The sequence below is a fragment of the Montipora foliosa genome, chromosome 12, assembly GCF_036669935.1.
Source record: "Montipora foliosa isolate CH-2021 chromosome 12, ASM3666993v2, whole genome shotgun sequence".
NCBI classification, from domain to species: Eukaryota; Metazoa; Cnidaria; class Anthozoa; order Scleractinia; family Acroporidae; genus Montipora; species Montipora foliosa.
In genome coordinates this window covers 23,145,149-23,160,148 of record NC_090880.1, presented here as the reverse complement: position 1 = coordinate 23,160,148, position 15,000 = coordinate 23,145,149, and the positions used below count along the sequence as shown (strand labels likewise).

The window sequence follows — 15,000 nt, the reverse complement described above, 5'->3', positions numbered from 1 at the left end:
CTGTTGAGCTTAGCTTCAGAGGACGCAAAAACTTTCAGATCATCAATATACATTAGATAGGAGACCTTGGCGCTTATAGGCTTAGACAACTTATATCTCTCAGTAGCTTCCAGTGACCAGGCTATTGGATTTAAACATAGCGTAACGAGGTGCGGGCAGAGTGAGTCTCCCTGCGGCAACCCTCTGTTAAATCGAATACAACGAGAGGTTTCGGGACCACGTTTGGTGGTAGTAACAATCCTAGTATTCCAGCTTGCAACTAAGAATCTCATGACTCTACAAAGCCAGGAAGGAAAGCGGTGAACTTCCATAATTTCAAGCAGCCAGCTGTGATCCACCGAGTCATACGCCTTCTTTACATCTACCCAAGCCATGCTTAGGTTTCGTTTTCCTCTGTGACAATCTCAGGGATGTAGCTAAAGTTTTTAGCAGGCCGGAATCTAGCAATGATAGGCGGGTATTTGGGCCAAAGGCCCACCCTAGCGTGCCTTTGGCACGCTATACCTAGGGGGTCCGGGGGCATGCCCCCCCGGAAAATTTTGAAAATGCATACTCTCCGAGATGCATTTTCCTTGATATTGGGGGCAAAATCAAGGGCATTCAGGACAGACTTTTATCAGGTAACATTTGTTTAAATTTTTCCTGTAATTTAAAGAACTGATGAACAATAAAATTTACATCTGATTCTGTACAATTTCTCTGTTTTTGCATTGTTTTACAAATCAAATATCTGATCTTCAAACACCCTTTCAATTATTACGTAGTGAACATAACTGCTGTCTGGCACAGGAGAAGTGAACTAATCTAATGTGAGAGCACTGACTTACACATATTACTTAAAACACGGGTTCATGTTGGACAAAAATCAACAACTTTGAAAGCTTAAGGGACATGCTGTCCCATGCACTGTCACTGTCTGAATCCGAGTCCTGGTCAGGCAAAAAGAAGGCCTTCTTTGCCAAGTGCACTTCTCTTTGCAGTTGTTCTTCAGCAAGTTTCAATTGCTCTGCATTCAATGAGGCAACAGGAGAATCGCACTGGGTGCCTTGGTCAACCAAAACAGGTTTCAGGGTAGCTGCTGAGGTGGTGTCTTTGTTGGTGGAAATAGGAGGCCTCTGTAGTCTGGGGTTTTTCTTTTGCAGCCAATTTGCAACTGCTCCCTTGATTACTTCTTTTGCTTCTGGTGTTGAAACAGCTGGGCCGTTGATTGACACATGTAGTAACGAGTTCAGCATACAATACAAAGACAGTCAAATAGATAATTATACAAATATGATTAAAAGCACTAAATAGCAGAGAAAAAATAACAGAGAAGAGGTTTACAACTGATCTTGATACTTAATGGTGCAGAAATCTGCAAACCGCTTTGTCTTAGGGACAAAGCGCACTGGAACTCGTTTGCCTGAACAGAGGCAGTATGGCCTGTCAATTGACACACACGGAATTAATGGCTTGAGTACAGGAGACGACAGACAGTCACGCTTGATAAAATTTGTGCAAGCTTCCTCCCTTCTCTGGGAAAGGGTAGTGATGCCAGATTGAATTAAGTGAAGCTATGATCTTCACAGTTATGAGCGCAACACCAGAACTGAAGAGGAGAAGTTTGATCAGTACCAGGAACTAGCATTTGAAATCAGAAGGATTCATGGAGCCTTGAAAGTCACAATAGTACCTATCGTGACTGGTGTTCTTGGAAGCATATCAAAAGGTGCAAAGACCTGGTTTGGCAAGCTAGATGTACCTGGCACAGCTATGTCAATAAGTGTCCATTTCTGTGTGTCTTTATGCACTAGAGTAATATCTGGCTGATTATGTTTTCTGCGGTTGGCGAGAGTTGATGGCCATACCACTTGTCATTACATTCTCAGTCTATCCCATACTTATTACTTATTATTATTATTATTATTATTATTATTATTATTATTATTATTGTCGTTGTTCTTGTTGTTATTACTGGCAATTTCCCAAGCTCTTATCCAAAAAACAACAATATATGTAATAAAACAGTATTTCCTACAAACTTTACAGAGTTAAGATGTGGTCATATTCTATAGCCAAAATATAATAATTATTTATAATGAGATTCTTGGCCTCATTTCATACATCTATGATAATAATAATCAAAAACTGACAAAATGAACAGCTATTTATAAAAAAAATCCTAAAAGATATGTACATAAAAAATCTTTGGTAAGAAAAAGAAAAATCAATCAAGCAAAGGCATAAAACATTCATTAAGAAATTATCATGTCAGTCCAGCAAGTCCAGTCATTCTCCTGTACATTTGTCTTTCCTCTCCGTGACCGTGTTCCCCTCAAACAGATTAGGGCAGTCTGCAGGATGGCAAAGGACACCTTCGTCCTGATCCGTGCGATTGTTTCGTAGGCCTCCTGCTTCTTTTGAAGAGATGAGCTCGGCAAGCCTGGAATGGTACCGCTGACACTCCTGAGACATACCTCCTGGTGTGGTGAATACCAAGGGCGTAAAAGCGCCATTCTCGACTTCTAGTATTCTAGATGCATACTTTCGCTTCTTTTCGTCTTCATGCAATTTATATGTCTGTTTGGGGCTAAGCTATTTGTACGAGTCCGTATTCGGATGACATGCGAGTATATCAAAAAAGGTGGCTTGCTGTCTCTCCCAGAATCCATGGCAGTGCACATCGAGAAGTGCATCTGGTGCTTTCTTTTCTCCCCTGTTGAGCTCCTCCCCTGCAAGGGGTTGTAAGGTGGGCTCAATTGCTACGTGATAGCAAACCATATCCGGTAGCTCTGCCTCCTGGTCACGTATATCTCGTTGTGACGCTGTATGATTAGGCCGTCACGCTGGCATATCATGGCGTGGTCCACGGTAAAGCTGCAGCCACATACGCGCAGGGATGGGCCAGTCATAGCATAGCCTCAGTGCGTCACGAAACCCCTGCTTGCTTAGGTCAAAGTTCATGTCTTTCAGTGGAATTGCGATAAGCCAACTAGAGGCTCCCTTTTCGCATGCCAGATCTACGGCTTTTTGTGCCCTTACTGGGAGAGAGACCTTCAGGTCATCATCTTTTTCTTTTCAAACAGCATACATCAGCTTATTATTATTATTATTATTATTATTATTATTATTGTTATTGTTATTATTATTATTATTATTGTTGTTGTTGTTGTTGTTGTTGTACTAGATTCCTTAGAGTTTTGCTCTTTTCAGTTATGGTGCTGAGGTCAATCCATAAGCTTAGGGCAGTCATAAGTCTGCTGGGTTACTTGATGGATAGAGTTCTGCTAAGTATGTGAGCAGTTCCAAGGAGGACAATCTTCTGAAGCTCTGTTATTCTGTTCATGCCTAGGATGATGCTGATGTTGTCTTCTGTTCCCTTCTTGACAAGCCCAAGGGCACCAGTGATCACTGGAGCAGTTGTTGTTTTTGTTCTCCATGCTTTCTCAGTTTCTATTTGTAAGATCTTTATTCTTTGAGTGCTTTTCTACTGTTTTCAAAGAGGTTTTCCTTTATGAAGGGATAGGCATATCAATGAGCAGGCAGGTTTTGTCCTTCTTATCTTTTCCTCGCTATGTCTGGTCTGTTTGCTTTTATCTCTTTGTCAGTTTGGATTGGCATGTCCCAGAGTATAGTCGCTGCTTGGTTTTCTGTCACTGTAGCAGGTTCATGTTTGTAGTATTTATCTTGCACTTTGATGTCATAGCGCTTGCATATTGTCCAGTGGAGATATGCGTCTTTGTGGTGTCTTTGTTTGTACTGTGTCTTGGCAAGTTCAGGACATCCGAGACAAGGTGGTCAACTGTTTCTTGAAATTACCCACAAATTCTACACATGGGGTTGATGCCATGTTTCATATTATTATTATTACTGTCATACTATCATTGTTGTAGTTGTTGTTATCATCATCATCATCATCATCATCATTATTATTATTATGATGATGATGATGATTATTATTATTATTATTATTATTATTATCCATTTGGCTCTGAGCTCAGGCTGTTCTCATGCTGACATACATCCCAAGAAAGTGAGTCATAACAAATGACCTAGGATCCCTGGGGACACTCTCCTGGAACTTAGAAATCAAGAACCTTCCTTAAAATCCTGGCCGTTCCTAATAGCGTAGTTTTCTTTAACAGTCCACTTCTAGTTCCCTAATCCCCAGTTTAATCCATTGTCCAAGGTTTTTAGTAAACTTCCAAGGGCCCCTACAACAACTCGTACTACGTCCATATTTTTATACCCCACGTCCTTCCAACTTTCCTCTTCAAATCCTGACATTTTTCGACTTTTTCAAATTCCTTTTCATGTACCCTACTATCTCCTGGAATAGCAATATCTGCAAATATACATTTTCTCTCCAACTTGCTCACTATGACAATGTCAGGTCTTCTTGCTTCAACAATGTTATCACATTGAATGTTCATATCCCACAGTAGCTTTACTTCAACATTCTCCACAGTAACTTCTGGTAGATGTTTATATACCATTTTCCCTTCCTTTCTAGCTGGTATAATTCATTCAACTTCCAATGTACAATCATTGCCACATTATCATTTCGTCTTTCATATCCCTTCTGGGCCAACCTTTTACACTCACTTATTAGATTGCTCACACTCCCTTCCTTTTCAACGCACATTCTACACAGTGGTAACTCAGCAGTCCGGTCAATGTGATGTTTCACGTAGTTATTCCTTAGAGACTGTTCCTGTGCTGCACAAATAAGAGCTTCCGTTTGAACCTTCAAGTCAGATGATCTCAGCCAATTCCATGTCTGTTCTGCATCTGTGGTTTCCGGCATATCTCTCAGGAATTGTCCATGCATTGCTTTCTCCTTCCATTTCCTTATCCCTGCATCAGTCCAGCTCCTCCTTGAGTCATTTTTGCTGACAGTTTCTCAGTTTCAATGACACCAGCAGTTTTTGTGCGTATTAAAAATTCCTCTGTTGCATTCTCGAGGTACCACCCTAGGTTGTTTTCCTCACTCCTTATACACCTCTCACAACTAATCAGTCCTCGCCACCTTATTATTATTATTATTATTATTGTTGTTGTTGTTGTTGTTGTTATTATACCCCGCAGCAATGAGAATTCGGCATACAGCTATCTTCTTGAATGCATCCAAGTCTTAGTAATAGGGGCTGTGTTCGCTTTACAAAGTACCTAGGATGAAATTCCTAAGGTTTTTACTGCCGTAGATGTTCAACCAAGAGTGTTTACCTAAGCAGGCAAGGGAAGTTTGACTAACCGCTATGGACAACTGATATTAAAATAATTTGTGTTCTTCACAGATCTTAGACAGGCCATTTATGTTTTGGAGAAGCATTTTGGCAGTGACATGAGTAAGTTATACAATTCTGTTATGGGCAAAATTTACTACAACTTATTTGCATTGCGAAGCAGGTTTTTAATGTCATCGCATAATTGGCTTGCCCTTGGTGCCAATGAACATCAGTTTTGCTGATGTTACAGTACATTAAAATATTAACCCATTCCAGCAGTTCAGAAATTCTCCTTTAATTGAACCTTTTGATCACAAAGTTCCATGGCAACAATTTAGTAGGATTTCCTCGTGAATGAATGGTGTTTTGTAGCTATTCCAAAACTGAAAAGATGGCAAGGAAAAGACATTCTTATCATGTGCACTTTCTGTTGCATGAATAGTAAGGATTATTTCACATGTTGATATTGGAACATGTAATCTCTTTTGTCCATTGCTTAAGTTTTTAAGAGAGACCATGCAACATTGTCAGTTTGGTTTGGCTGTTCTAACACTTTTAGTGAAGGCAAAATTAGTGATCTAGTCTTCGTGACACTGCAAAAGATTATCGGTACATTGTCACTCGTTTCAGAATGCAATTTTGTCTATTATATGTTCAGTGGATGAGTGTTTCACGCCTTACATTGTTGGCTTATGCTGGTAGTTGCACAAATATCTTTGCTTATCCCAATAAAGCTATTTGTGGAAAACAACAGGCGTTTGAGGAAAAAAAAACACTTGAATCGTGTTATGAGACTGTTGTCTGTGCGCTGAGAAAAGAGGATATCTGTAAGCTGAAAAAAGAGGGGCCGACTTTACCCCTAAAAATGCGCCAGATAAAACCATTTGAAACCGAAATCTTAAAAATATTTTGGGAGAGCATGCTCCGGGGCCCTTCCAGGCAAGGCCAGAAGCTCAAAACTACTTTGACGGCGCTGTAGAGACATTTTCTGTTATTACTAACGTAAATACTCCCGCTTCTTTGATTCAGCTTCCATGTCCGATGAGACTGAGTTACCGAAAAAGAGGGTAAGGTTTTTGTAATTTGCCTAGTCAATTAACGAAGTTTTAGAACAAAAGAATTGCTACGAAATCACCTAAAACAACTGTAATTAAACCTAAAATTTTAGTTTTATCAACGGAGTTGATAATGTAGATTGGCCACCGTACAGAGTTTCGAAGAGCTTTTCGAATCTCTGTACGGTGGCCAATTTACATTTGAAACCAAATTTTTGTATACTATTTCCCCACCGACGCAGCAACACAGTTTCTTTAGAAACTATCCCCTTCATTCATTTGTAATTAAACCTAGCTGACCTGGATTTATTTTACGATGTCGAGATCAGCCCTCTACCGACTCGTTTATTTTAGGACGAAATACCTAATAGATTATCCCGAGAACCGTTGTTGCACATTTTTGGAGGGGGGTTTGTAACTGAAAGCTCTCAATTTTTTTGTCACAGGGTTTAACCAAAGGACAAAGCGGTTCCCCTAAGAAAGTTCGAAAACTGGATGAGGAAAGTCCAGAGAGACGCTCCCTACGGTCATTGGTTCGGGGTAAATATCCACCTCTATTAACCGTCTCTTCGGTGAATAATTGTTAAATATATGCATTGTAAATAACAGTACTAGTAATAGTCAAAAAGACATCTGTTCATGAAAACCGACTTCAAGCGGCAAGTTCACTTAGTTAAATAAGTAAGGGCGGAGCTCCGCCTGCCAAAGGCGGGCGTTCGGAGCACCATGGTGGAGAACATGTGGGGTGCTTGCCATTACGCCTGATCATCAGGTCCGAGACCAGTGGAACTAACCAAAAAAAAATGGAACGACATTTTTCATCAAAAGTCAATTTCCAACCGGACCGAAGCGTTCCATTTACGTTTCGACCGAAATTGCGGTTACTTCACAGTGAAATGGGACTGGAAACGAGAATTTTTGAAAATGGAACGAGCACGTTTCGGTCCGACCGGACCGACCGGTCAAAGAGGACCACCTCCAGAGGTGGTCCCAAATATTCCGGTCGGACCGAACCGTGTTATAAGACTATTGTCTGTACGCTGAGAAAAGAGGATATCTGTAAGCTGAAAAAAGAGGGAAAGGTTACGTTTATACAAACGTTGGCCGTGTAGCACTTATATTTTAAACTGAGTGAACTGAATAGAGTGTAATGTGAAGTGCTAGATTTCTATCCCATATGAACCATGTGAGCGTTAGCCCTACTGATAGAAATGGGCCCACACAAGGACAGAGAAAAACTCTGACCAGGGTGGGAATTGAACCCACGACCTTCGGGTTAGATCTCCGTCGCTCTACCGACTGAGCTACAAGGTCAGACGGGAGGAGGCCGTGGAAACTGAAGATGTTAAAGTCACGGCAATGAACATGTACAAGGAAAGGTTACGTTTATGCAAACGTTGGCCGTGTGAAAAAAGAGGGGCCGAGTTTACCCCTAAAAATGCGCCAGATAAAACCATTTGAAACCGAAATCTTAAAAATATTTTGGGAGAGCATGCTCCGGGGCCCTTCGAGGCAAGGCCAGAAGCTCAAAACTACTTTGACGGCGCTGTAGAGACATTTTCTGTTATTACTAACGTAGATACTCCCGCTTCTTTGATTCAGCTTCCATGTCCGATCAAACTGAGTTACCGAAAAAGACGGTAAGGTTTTTGTAATTTGCGTAGTCAATTAACGAAGTTTTACAACAAAAGAATTGCTACGAAATCACCTAAAACAACTGTAATTAAACCTAAAATTTTAGTTTTATCAACGGAGTTGATAATGTAGATTGGCCACCGTACAGAGTTTCGAAGAGCTTTTCGAATCTCTGTACGGTGGCCAATTTACATTTGAAACCAAATTTTTGTATACTATTTCCCCACCGACGCAGCAACACAGTTTCTTTAGAAACTATCCCCTTCATTCATTTGTAATTAAACCTAGCTGACCTGGATTTATTTTACGATGTCGAGATCAGCCCTCTACCGACTCGTTTATTTTAGGACGAAATACCTAATACATTATCCCGAGAACCGTTGTTGCACATTTTTGGAGGGGGGTTTGTAACTGAAAGCTCTCAATTTTTTTGTCACAGGGTTTAACCAAAGGACAAAGCGGTTCCCCTAAGAAAGTTCGAAAACTGGATGAGGAAAGTCCAGAGAGACGCTCCCTACGGTCATTGGTTCGGGGTAAATATCCACCTCTATTAACCGTCTCTTCGGTGAATAATTGTTAAATATATGCATTGTAAATAACAGTACTAGTAATAGTCAAAAAGACATCTGTTCATGAAAACCGACTTCAAGCGGCAAGTTCACTTATTTAAATAAGTAAGGGCGGAGCCTGCCAAAGGCGGGCGTTCGGAGCACCATGGTGGAGAACATGTGGGGTGCTTGCCATTACGCCTGATCATCAGGTCCGAGACCAGTGGAACTAACCAAAAAAAAATGGAACGACATTTTTCATCAAAAGTCAATTTCCAACCGGACCGAAGCGTTCCATTTACGTTTCGACCGAAATTGCGGTTACTTCACAGTGAAATGGGACTGGAAACGAGAATTTTTGAAAATGGAACGGGCACGTTTCGGTCCGACCGGACCGACCGGTCAAAGAGGACCACCTCCAGAGGTGGTCCCAAATATTCCGGTCGGACCGAACCGTGTTATAAGACTATTGTCTGTACGCTGAGAAAAGAGGATATCTGTAAGCTGAAAAAAGAGGGAAAGGTTACGTTTATACAAACGTTGGCCGTGTAGCACTTATATTTTAAACTGAGTGAACTGAATAGAGTGTAATGTGAAGTGCTAGATTTCTATCCCATATGAACCATGTGAGCGTTAGCCCTACTGATAGAAATGGGCCCACACAAGGACAGAGAAAAACTCTGACCACGGTGGGAATTGAACCCACGACCTTCGGGTTAGATCTCCGTCGCTCTACCGACTGAGCTACAAGGTCAGACGGGAGGAGGCCGTGGAAACTGAAGATGTTAAAGTCACGGCAATGAACATGTACAAGGAAAGGTTACGTTTATGCAAACGTTGGCCGTGTGAAAAAAGAGGGGCCGAGTTTACCCCTAAAAATGCGCCAGATAAAACCATTTGAAACCGAAATCTTAAAAATATTTTGGGAGAGCATGCTCCGGGGCCCTTCCAGGCAAGGCCAGAAGCTCAAAACTACTTTGACGGCGCTGTAGAGACATTTTCTGTTATTACTAACGTAGATACTCCCGCTTCTTTGATTCAGCTTCCATGTCCGATCAAACTGAGTTACCGAAAAAGACGGTAAGGTTTTTGTAATTTGCGTAGTCAATTAACGAAGTTTTAGAACAAAAGAATTGCTACGAAATCACCTAAAACAACTGTAATTAAACCTAAAATTTTAGTTTTATCAACGGAGTTGATAATGTAGATTGGCCACCGTACAGAGTTTCGAAGAGCTTTTCGAATCTCTGTACGGTGGCCAATTTACATTTGAAACCAAATTTTTGTATACTACTTCCCCACCGACGCAGCAACACAGTTTCTTTAGAAACTATCCCCTTCATTCATTTGTAATTAAACCTAGCTGACCTGGATTTATTTTACGATGTCGAGATCAGCCCTCTACCGACTCGTTTATTTTAGGACGAAATACCTAATACATTATCCCGAGAACCGTTGTTGCACATTTTTGGAGGGGGGTTTGTAACTGAAAGCTCTCAATTTTTTTGTCACAGGGTTTAACCAAAGGACAAAGCGGTTCCCCTAAGAAAGTTCGAAAACTGGATGAGGAAAGTCCAGAGAGACGCTCCCTACGGTCATTGGTTCGGGGTAAATATCCACCTCTATTAACCGTCTCTTCGGTGAATAATTGTTAAATATATGCATTGTAAATAACAGTACTAGTAATAGTCAAAAAGACATCTGTTCATGAAAACCGACTTCAAGCGGCAAGTTCACTTATTTAAATAAGTAAGGGCGGAGCCTGCCAAAGGCGGGCGTTCGGAGCACCATGGTGGAGAACATGTGGGGTGCTTGCCATTACGCCTGATCATCAGGTCCGAGACCAGTGGAACTAACCAAAAAAAAATGGAACGACATTTTTCATCAAAAGTCAATTTCCAACCGGACCGAAGCGTTCCATTTACGTTTCGACCGAAATTGCGGTTACTTCACAGTGAAATGGGACTGGAAACGAGAATTTTTGAAAATGGAACGGGCACGTTTCGGCCCGACCGGACCGACCGGTCAAAGAGGACCACCTCCAGAGGTGGTCCCAAATATTCCGGTCGGACCGAACCGTGTTATAAGACTATTGTCTGTACGCTGAGAAAAGAGGATATCTGTAAGCTGAAAAAAGAGGGAAAGGTTACGTTTATACAAACGTTGGCCGTGTAGCACTTATATTTTAAACAGAGTGAACTGAATAGAGTGTAATGTGAAGTGCTAGATTTCTATCCCATATGAACCATGTGAGCGTTAGCCCTACTGATAGAAATGGGCCCACACAAGGACAGAGAAAAACTCTGACCACGGTGGGAATTGAACCCACGACCTTCGGGTTAGATCTCCGTCGCTCTACCGACTGAGCTACAAGGTCAGACGGGAGGAGGCCGTGGAAACTGAAGATGTTAAAGTCACGGCAATGAACATGTACAAGGAAAGGTTACGTTTATGCAAACGTTGGCCGTGTGAAAAAAGAGGGGCCGAGTTTACCCCTAAAAATGCGCCAGATAAAACCATTTGAAACCGAAATCTTAAAAATATTTTGGGAGAGCATGCTCCGGGGCCCTTCGAGGCAAGGCCAGAAGCTCAAAACTACTTTGACGGCGCTGTAGAGACATTTTCTGTTATTACTAACGTAGATACTCCCGCTTCTTTGATTCAGCTTCCATGTCCGATCAAACTGAGTTACCGAAAAAGACGGTAAGGTTTTTGTAATTTGCGTAGTCAATTAACGAAGTTTTAGAACAAAAGAATTGCTACGAAATCACCTAAAACAACTGTAATTAAACCTAAAATTTTAGTTTTATCAACGGAGTTGATAATGTAGATTGGCCACCGTACAGAGTTTCGAAGAGCTTTTCGAATCTCTGTACGGTGGCCAATTTACATTTGAAACCAAATTTTTGTATACTACTTCCCCACCGACGCAGCAACACAGTTTCTTTAGAAACTATCCCCTTCATTCATTTGTAATTAAACCTAGCTGACCTGGATTTATTTTACGATGTCGAGATCAGCCCTCTGCCGACTCGTTTATTTTAGGACGAAATACCTAATAGATTATCCCGAGAACCGTTGCTGCACATTTTTTGGAGGGTTTGTAACTGAAAGCTCTCAATCTTTTTGTCACAGGGTGTCACCAAAGGACAAAGCGGTTCCCCTAAGAAAGTTCCAAAACTGGAAAGTCCAGAGAGACGCTCCCGACGCTCATTGTTTCTTGGTAAATATCCACCTCTATTAACCTTCTCTTCGGTGAATAATTGTTAAATATATGCACTGTAAATAACAGTACCAGTAATAGTCAAAAAGACATCTATTCATGAAAACCGACTTCAAGCGGCAAGTTCACTTATTTAAATAAGTAAGAGCGGAGCTCCGCCTGCCAAAGGCGGGCGTTCGGAGCACCATGGTTGAGAACATGTGGGGTGCTTGCCATTACGCCTGATCATCAGGTCCGAGACCAGTGGAACTAACCAAAAAAAAATGGAACGACATTTTTCATCAAAAGTCAATTTCCAACCGGACCGAAGCGTTCCATTTACGTTTCGACCGAAATTGCGGTTACTTCACAGTGAAATGGGACTGGAAACGAGAATTTTTGAAAATGGAACGGGCACGTTCCGGTCTGACCGGACCGACCGGTCAAAGAGGACCACCTCCAGAGGTGGTCCCAAATATTCCGGTCGGACCGAACCGTGTTATAAGACTATTGCCTGGACGCTGAGAAAAGAGGATATCTGTAAGCTGAAAAAAGAGGGAAAGGTTACGTTTATACAAACGTTGGCCGTGTAGCACTTATATTTTAAACAGAGTGAACTGAATAGAGTGTAATGTGAAGTGCTAGATTTCTGTCCCATATGAACCATGTGAGCGTTAGCCCTACTGATAGAAATGGGCCCACACAAGGACAGAGAAAAACTCTGACCAGGGTGGGAATTGAACCCACGACCTTCGGGTTAGATCTCCGTCGCTCTACCGACTGAGCTACAAGGTCAGACGGGAGGAGGCCGTGGGAACTGAAGATGTTAAAGTCACGGCAATGAACAAGTACAAGGAAAGGTTACGTTTATGCAAACGTTGGCCGTGTGAAAAAAGAGGGGCCGAGTTTACCCTTAAAAATGCGCCAGATAAAACCATTTGAAACCGAAATCTTAAAAATATTTTGGGAGAGCATGCTCCGGGGCCCTTCGAGGCAAGGCCAGAAGCTCAAAACTACTTTGACGGCGCTGTAGAGACATTTTCTGTTATTACTAACGTAGATACTCCCGCTTCTTTGATTCAGCTTCCATGTCCGATCAAACTGAGTTACCGAAAAAGACGGTAAGGTTTTTGTAATTTGCGTAGTCAATTAACGAAGTTTTAGAACAAAAGAATTGCTAAGAAATCACCTAAAACAACTGTAATTAAACCTACCATTTTAGTTTTATCAACGGAGTTGATAATGTAGATTGGCCACCGTACAGAGATTCTAAGAGCTTTTCGAATCTCAGTGCGGTGGCCAATTTACATTATCAACTCCGTTGATAAAACCAAATTTTTGTATAGTACTTCCCCACCGACTCTGCACCCCACTTTCTTTAGAAACTATCTCCTTCAATCATTTGTAATTAAACCTAGCTGACCTGGATTTATTTTACGATGTCGAGATCAGCCCTCTGCCGACTCGTTTATTTTAGGACGAAATACTAATAGATTATCCCGAGAACCGTTGCTGCACATTTTTTGGAGGGTTTGTAACTAAAAGCTCTCAATTTTTTTGTCACAGGGTTTAACCAAAGGACAAAGCGGTTCCCCTAAGAAAGTTCGAAAACTGGATGAGGAAAGTCCAGAGAGACGCTCCCTACGGTCATTGGTTCGGGGTAAATATCCACCTCTATTAACCGTCTCTTCGGTGAATAATTGTTAAATATATGCATTGTAAATAACAGTACTAGTAATAGTCAAAAAGACATCTATTCATGAAAACCGACTTCAAGCGGCAAGTTCACTTATTTAAATAAGTAAGGGCGGAGCTCCGCCTGCCAAAGGCGGGCGTTCGGAGCACCATGGTTGAGAACATGTGGGGTGCTTGCCATTACGCCTGATCATCAGGTCCGTGACCAGTGGAACTAACCAAAAAAAAATGGAACGACATTTTTCATCAAAAGTCAATTTCCAACCGGACCGAAGCGTTCCATTTACTTTTCGACCGAAATTGCGGTTACTTCACAGTGAAATGGGACTGGAAACGAGAATTTTTGAAAATGGAACGGGCACGTTCCGGTCCGACCGGACCGACCGGTCAAAGAGGACCACCTCCAGAGGTGGTCCCAAATATTCCGGTCGAACCGAACCGATAAGGACCTTCTCATTTGACTTCAGCACACAGGGTAACCCATCGATGCCAGAAATTTTGGTACGTACGTCCACCCCTCCATGTATGCGAATGTGAACAGTATCACGTGACCATATCGTAGGCTCGGGGTAAAAATGGCCACCTCAGGAAAAGGCTTTATGAGGTTCGAATGTGCAAACATGATTTCTTTTTATGGACTATTCGAAACGATTTTTCACGGAAAAAGCTCTGCTTAAGGATGGGCAAAATATCAGGGAAACAATTTCAAGTAGTTTTAGAACGGCAGCTGGAAAATAACATCGAGGAATTCTCGGTTTTACATGACGTCACGGCCGCCATGTTGGAGCCCCTAAACAAAGAAACGGCGGCCATGTTGGAGCCCCGACCAAATCCTCCGGGAATTCAACTCTATTATTATGCAAACGTTTTCTTTTGTTTTCGTTGAAAAACATGGCTGTTGATCACGTGAGTGAAAACCAACAATTGAGGTTAGTGAGGAAGATAAACATTTGCGTTCGAGCCATTGTTCTCAGCACATGTTTTTTAAATGCCACGAACTTCTTCGTGGCCGTCGTTTTCACGTTGAAAATCGCGCTAGATCATAAAATTAACCTCTCCTGAATGAAAAGTTCATATTTTGGACTTAAAAATTCGGAAAGGTTGGTTAAAAAAAGGTTTTGAACGATCCATTCATATTTTTTTCGCCCATCGAAGTCCGAAGCGTAATTAAGGTTACTGTAGACCTTCAAAGGCCAAATTTCTTTGCTGCTGATACAGCTAAAACATAGATTTAAAGTTTGGTGAAAAAATAAGTTAAAATCGTTTAATGATCGCGAGATATCGGGGAAAAGCTATTTTGGAGAAGAGTTGATAAATAACTCATCTAGCGCCTGTGGATTTTTCGCGGGAAATCTTATCCGGGACTTAAATTTACAAACATTTGCATATTTTGTTTACATTGAAAGTTGTGCTGTTTCGCGTCGTTTAGGCCGCTGGTATCAGTGAGTTTTTTAATGTAGAGTCCGTGAAAACTTACATTATGAATTCATCGAAAAGACAGACGACGCCTTGGACAAAATCTCATAAGAAACCCGGGCCGAAGAAAAAGGAGAAAGGCGAACATTTCGATAAAAGCAAGAAGAAGGAACTCGCTGCCAGTGACAAAGGTTCCTGGTTTGACCAGCCTTCAAGCGATGTTTCAGGAGTTTCACGAGTTT

The 15,000-nt window shown here is 41.6% G+C and overlaps 1 protein-coding gene and 2 non-coding genes across 7 annotated transcripts in view; 1 reads left to right on the top strand and 2 right to left on the bottom strand.

Moving 5' to 3' along the window:
- LOC137978414 (uncharacterized) overlaps positions 1–15,000 on the top strand; it is a 78,587-nt gene that overhangs the window by 46,213 nt on the left and 17,374 nt on the right. For 2 of the 5 annotated variants that reach the window (XM_068825326.1, XM_068825325.1), the window contains 9 exons: positions 5,277–5,327; positions 6,237–6,274; positions 6,709–6,802; positions 7,865–7,902; positions 8,337–8,430; positions 9,488–9,525; positions 9,960–10,053; positions 12,731–12,768; positions 13,214–13,493. In XM_068825326.1, the coding sequence (XP_068681427.1) occupies positions 5,277–5,327; positions 6,237–6,274; positions 6,709–6,802; positions 7,865–7,902; positions 8,337–8,430; positions 9,488–9,525; positions 9,960–10,053; positions 12,731–12,768; positions 13,214–13,354 (626 nt within the window). In that variant the 3' untranslated portion in view covers positions 13,355–13,493. Of the gene's footprint in view, positions 1–5,276; positions 5,328–6,236; positions 6,275–6,708; positions 6,803–7,864; positions 7,903–8,336; positions 8,431–9,487; positions 9,526–9,959; positions 10,054–11,580; positions 11,669–12,730; positions 12,769–13,213; positions 13,494–15,000 lie in introns of those variants that run through there. The other 3 variants (XM_068825330.1, XM_068825329.1, XM_068825328.1) reach the window with 2 other exon arrangements.
- Trnal-caa (transfer RNA leucine (anticodon CAA)) lies at positions 9,127–9,199 on the bottom strand. The gene has a single exon. It is a non-coding gene; the product is annotated as a tRNA-Leu (tRNA).
- Positions 10,750–10,822, bottom strand: Trnal-caa (transfer RNA leucine (anticodon CAA)). Its single transcript has one exon. It is a non-coding gene; the product is annotated as a tRNA-Leu (tRNA).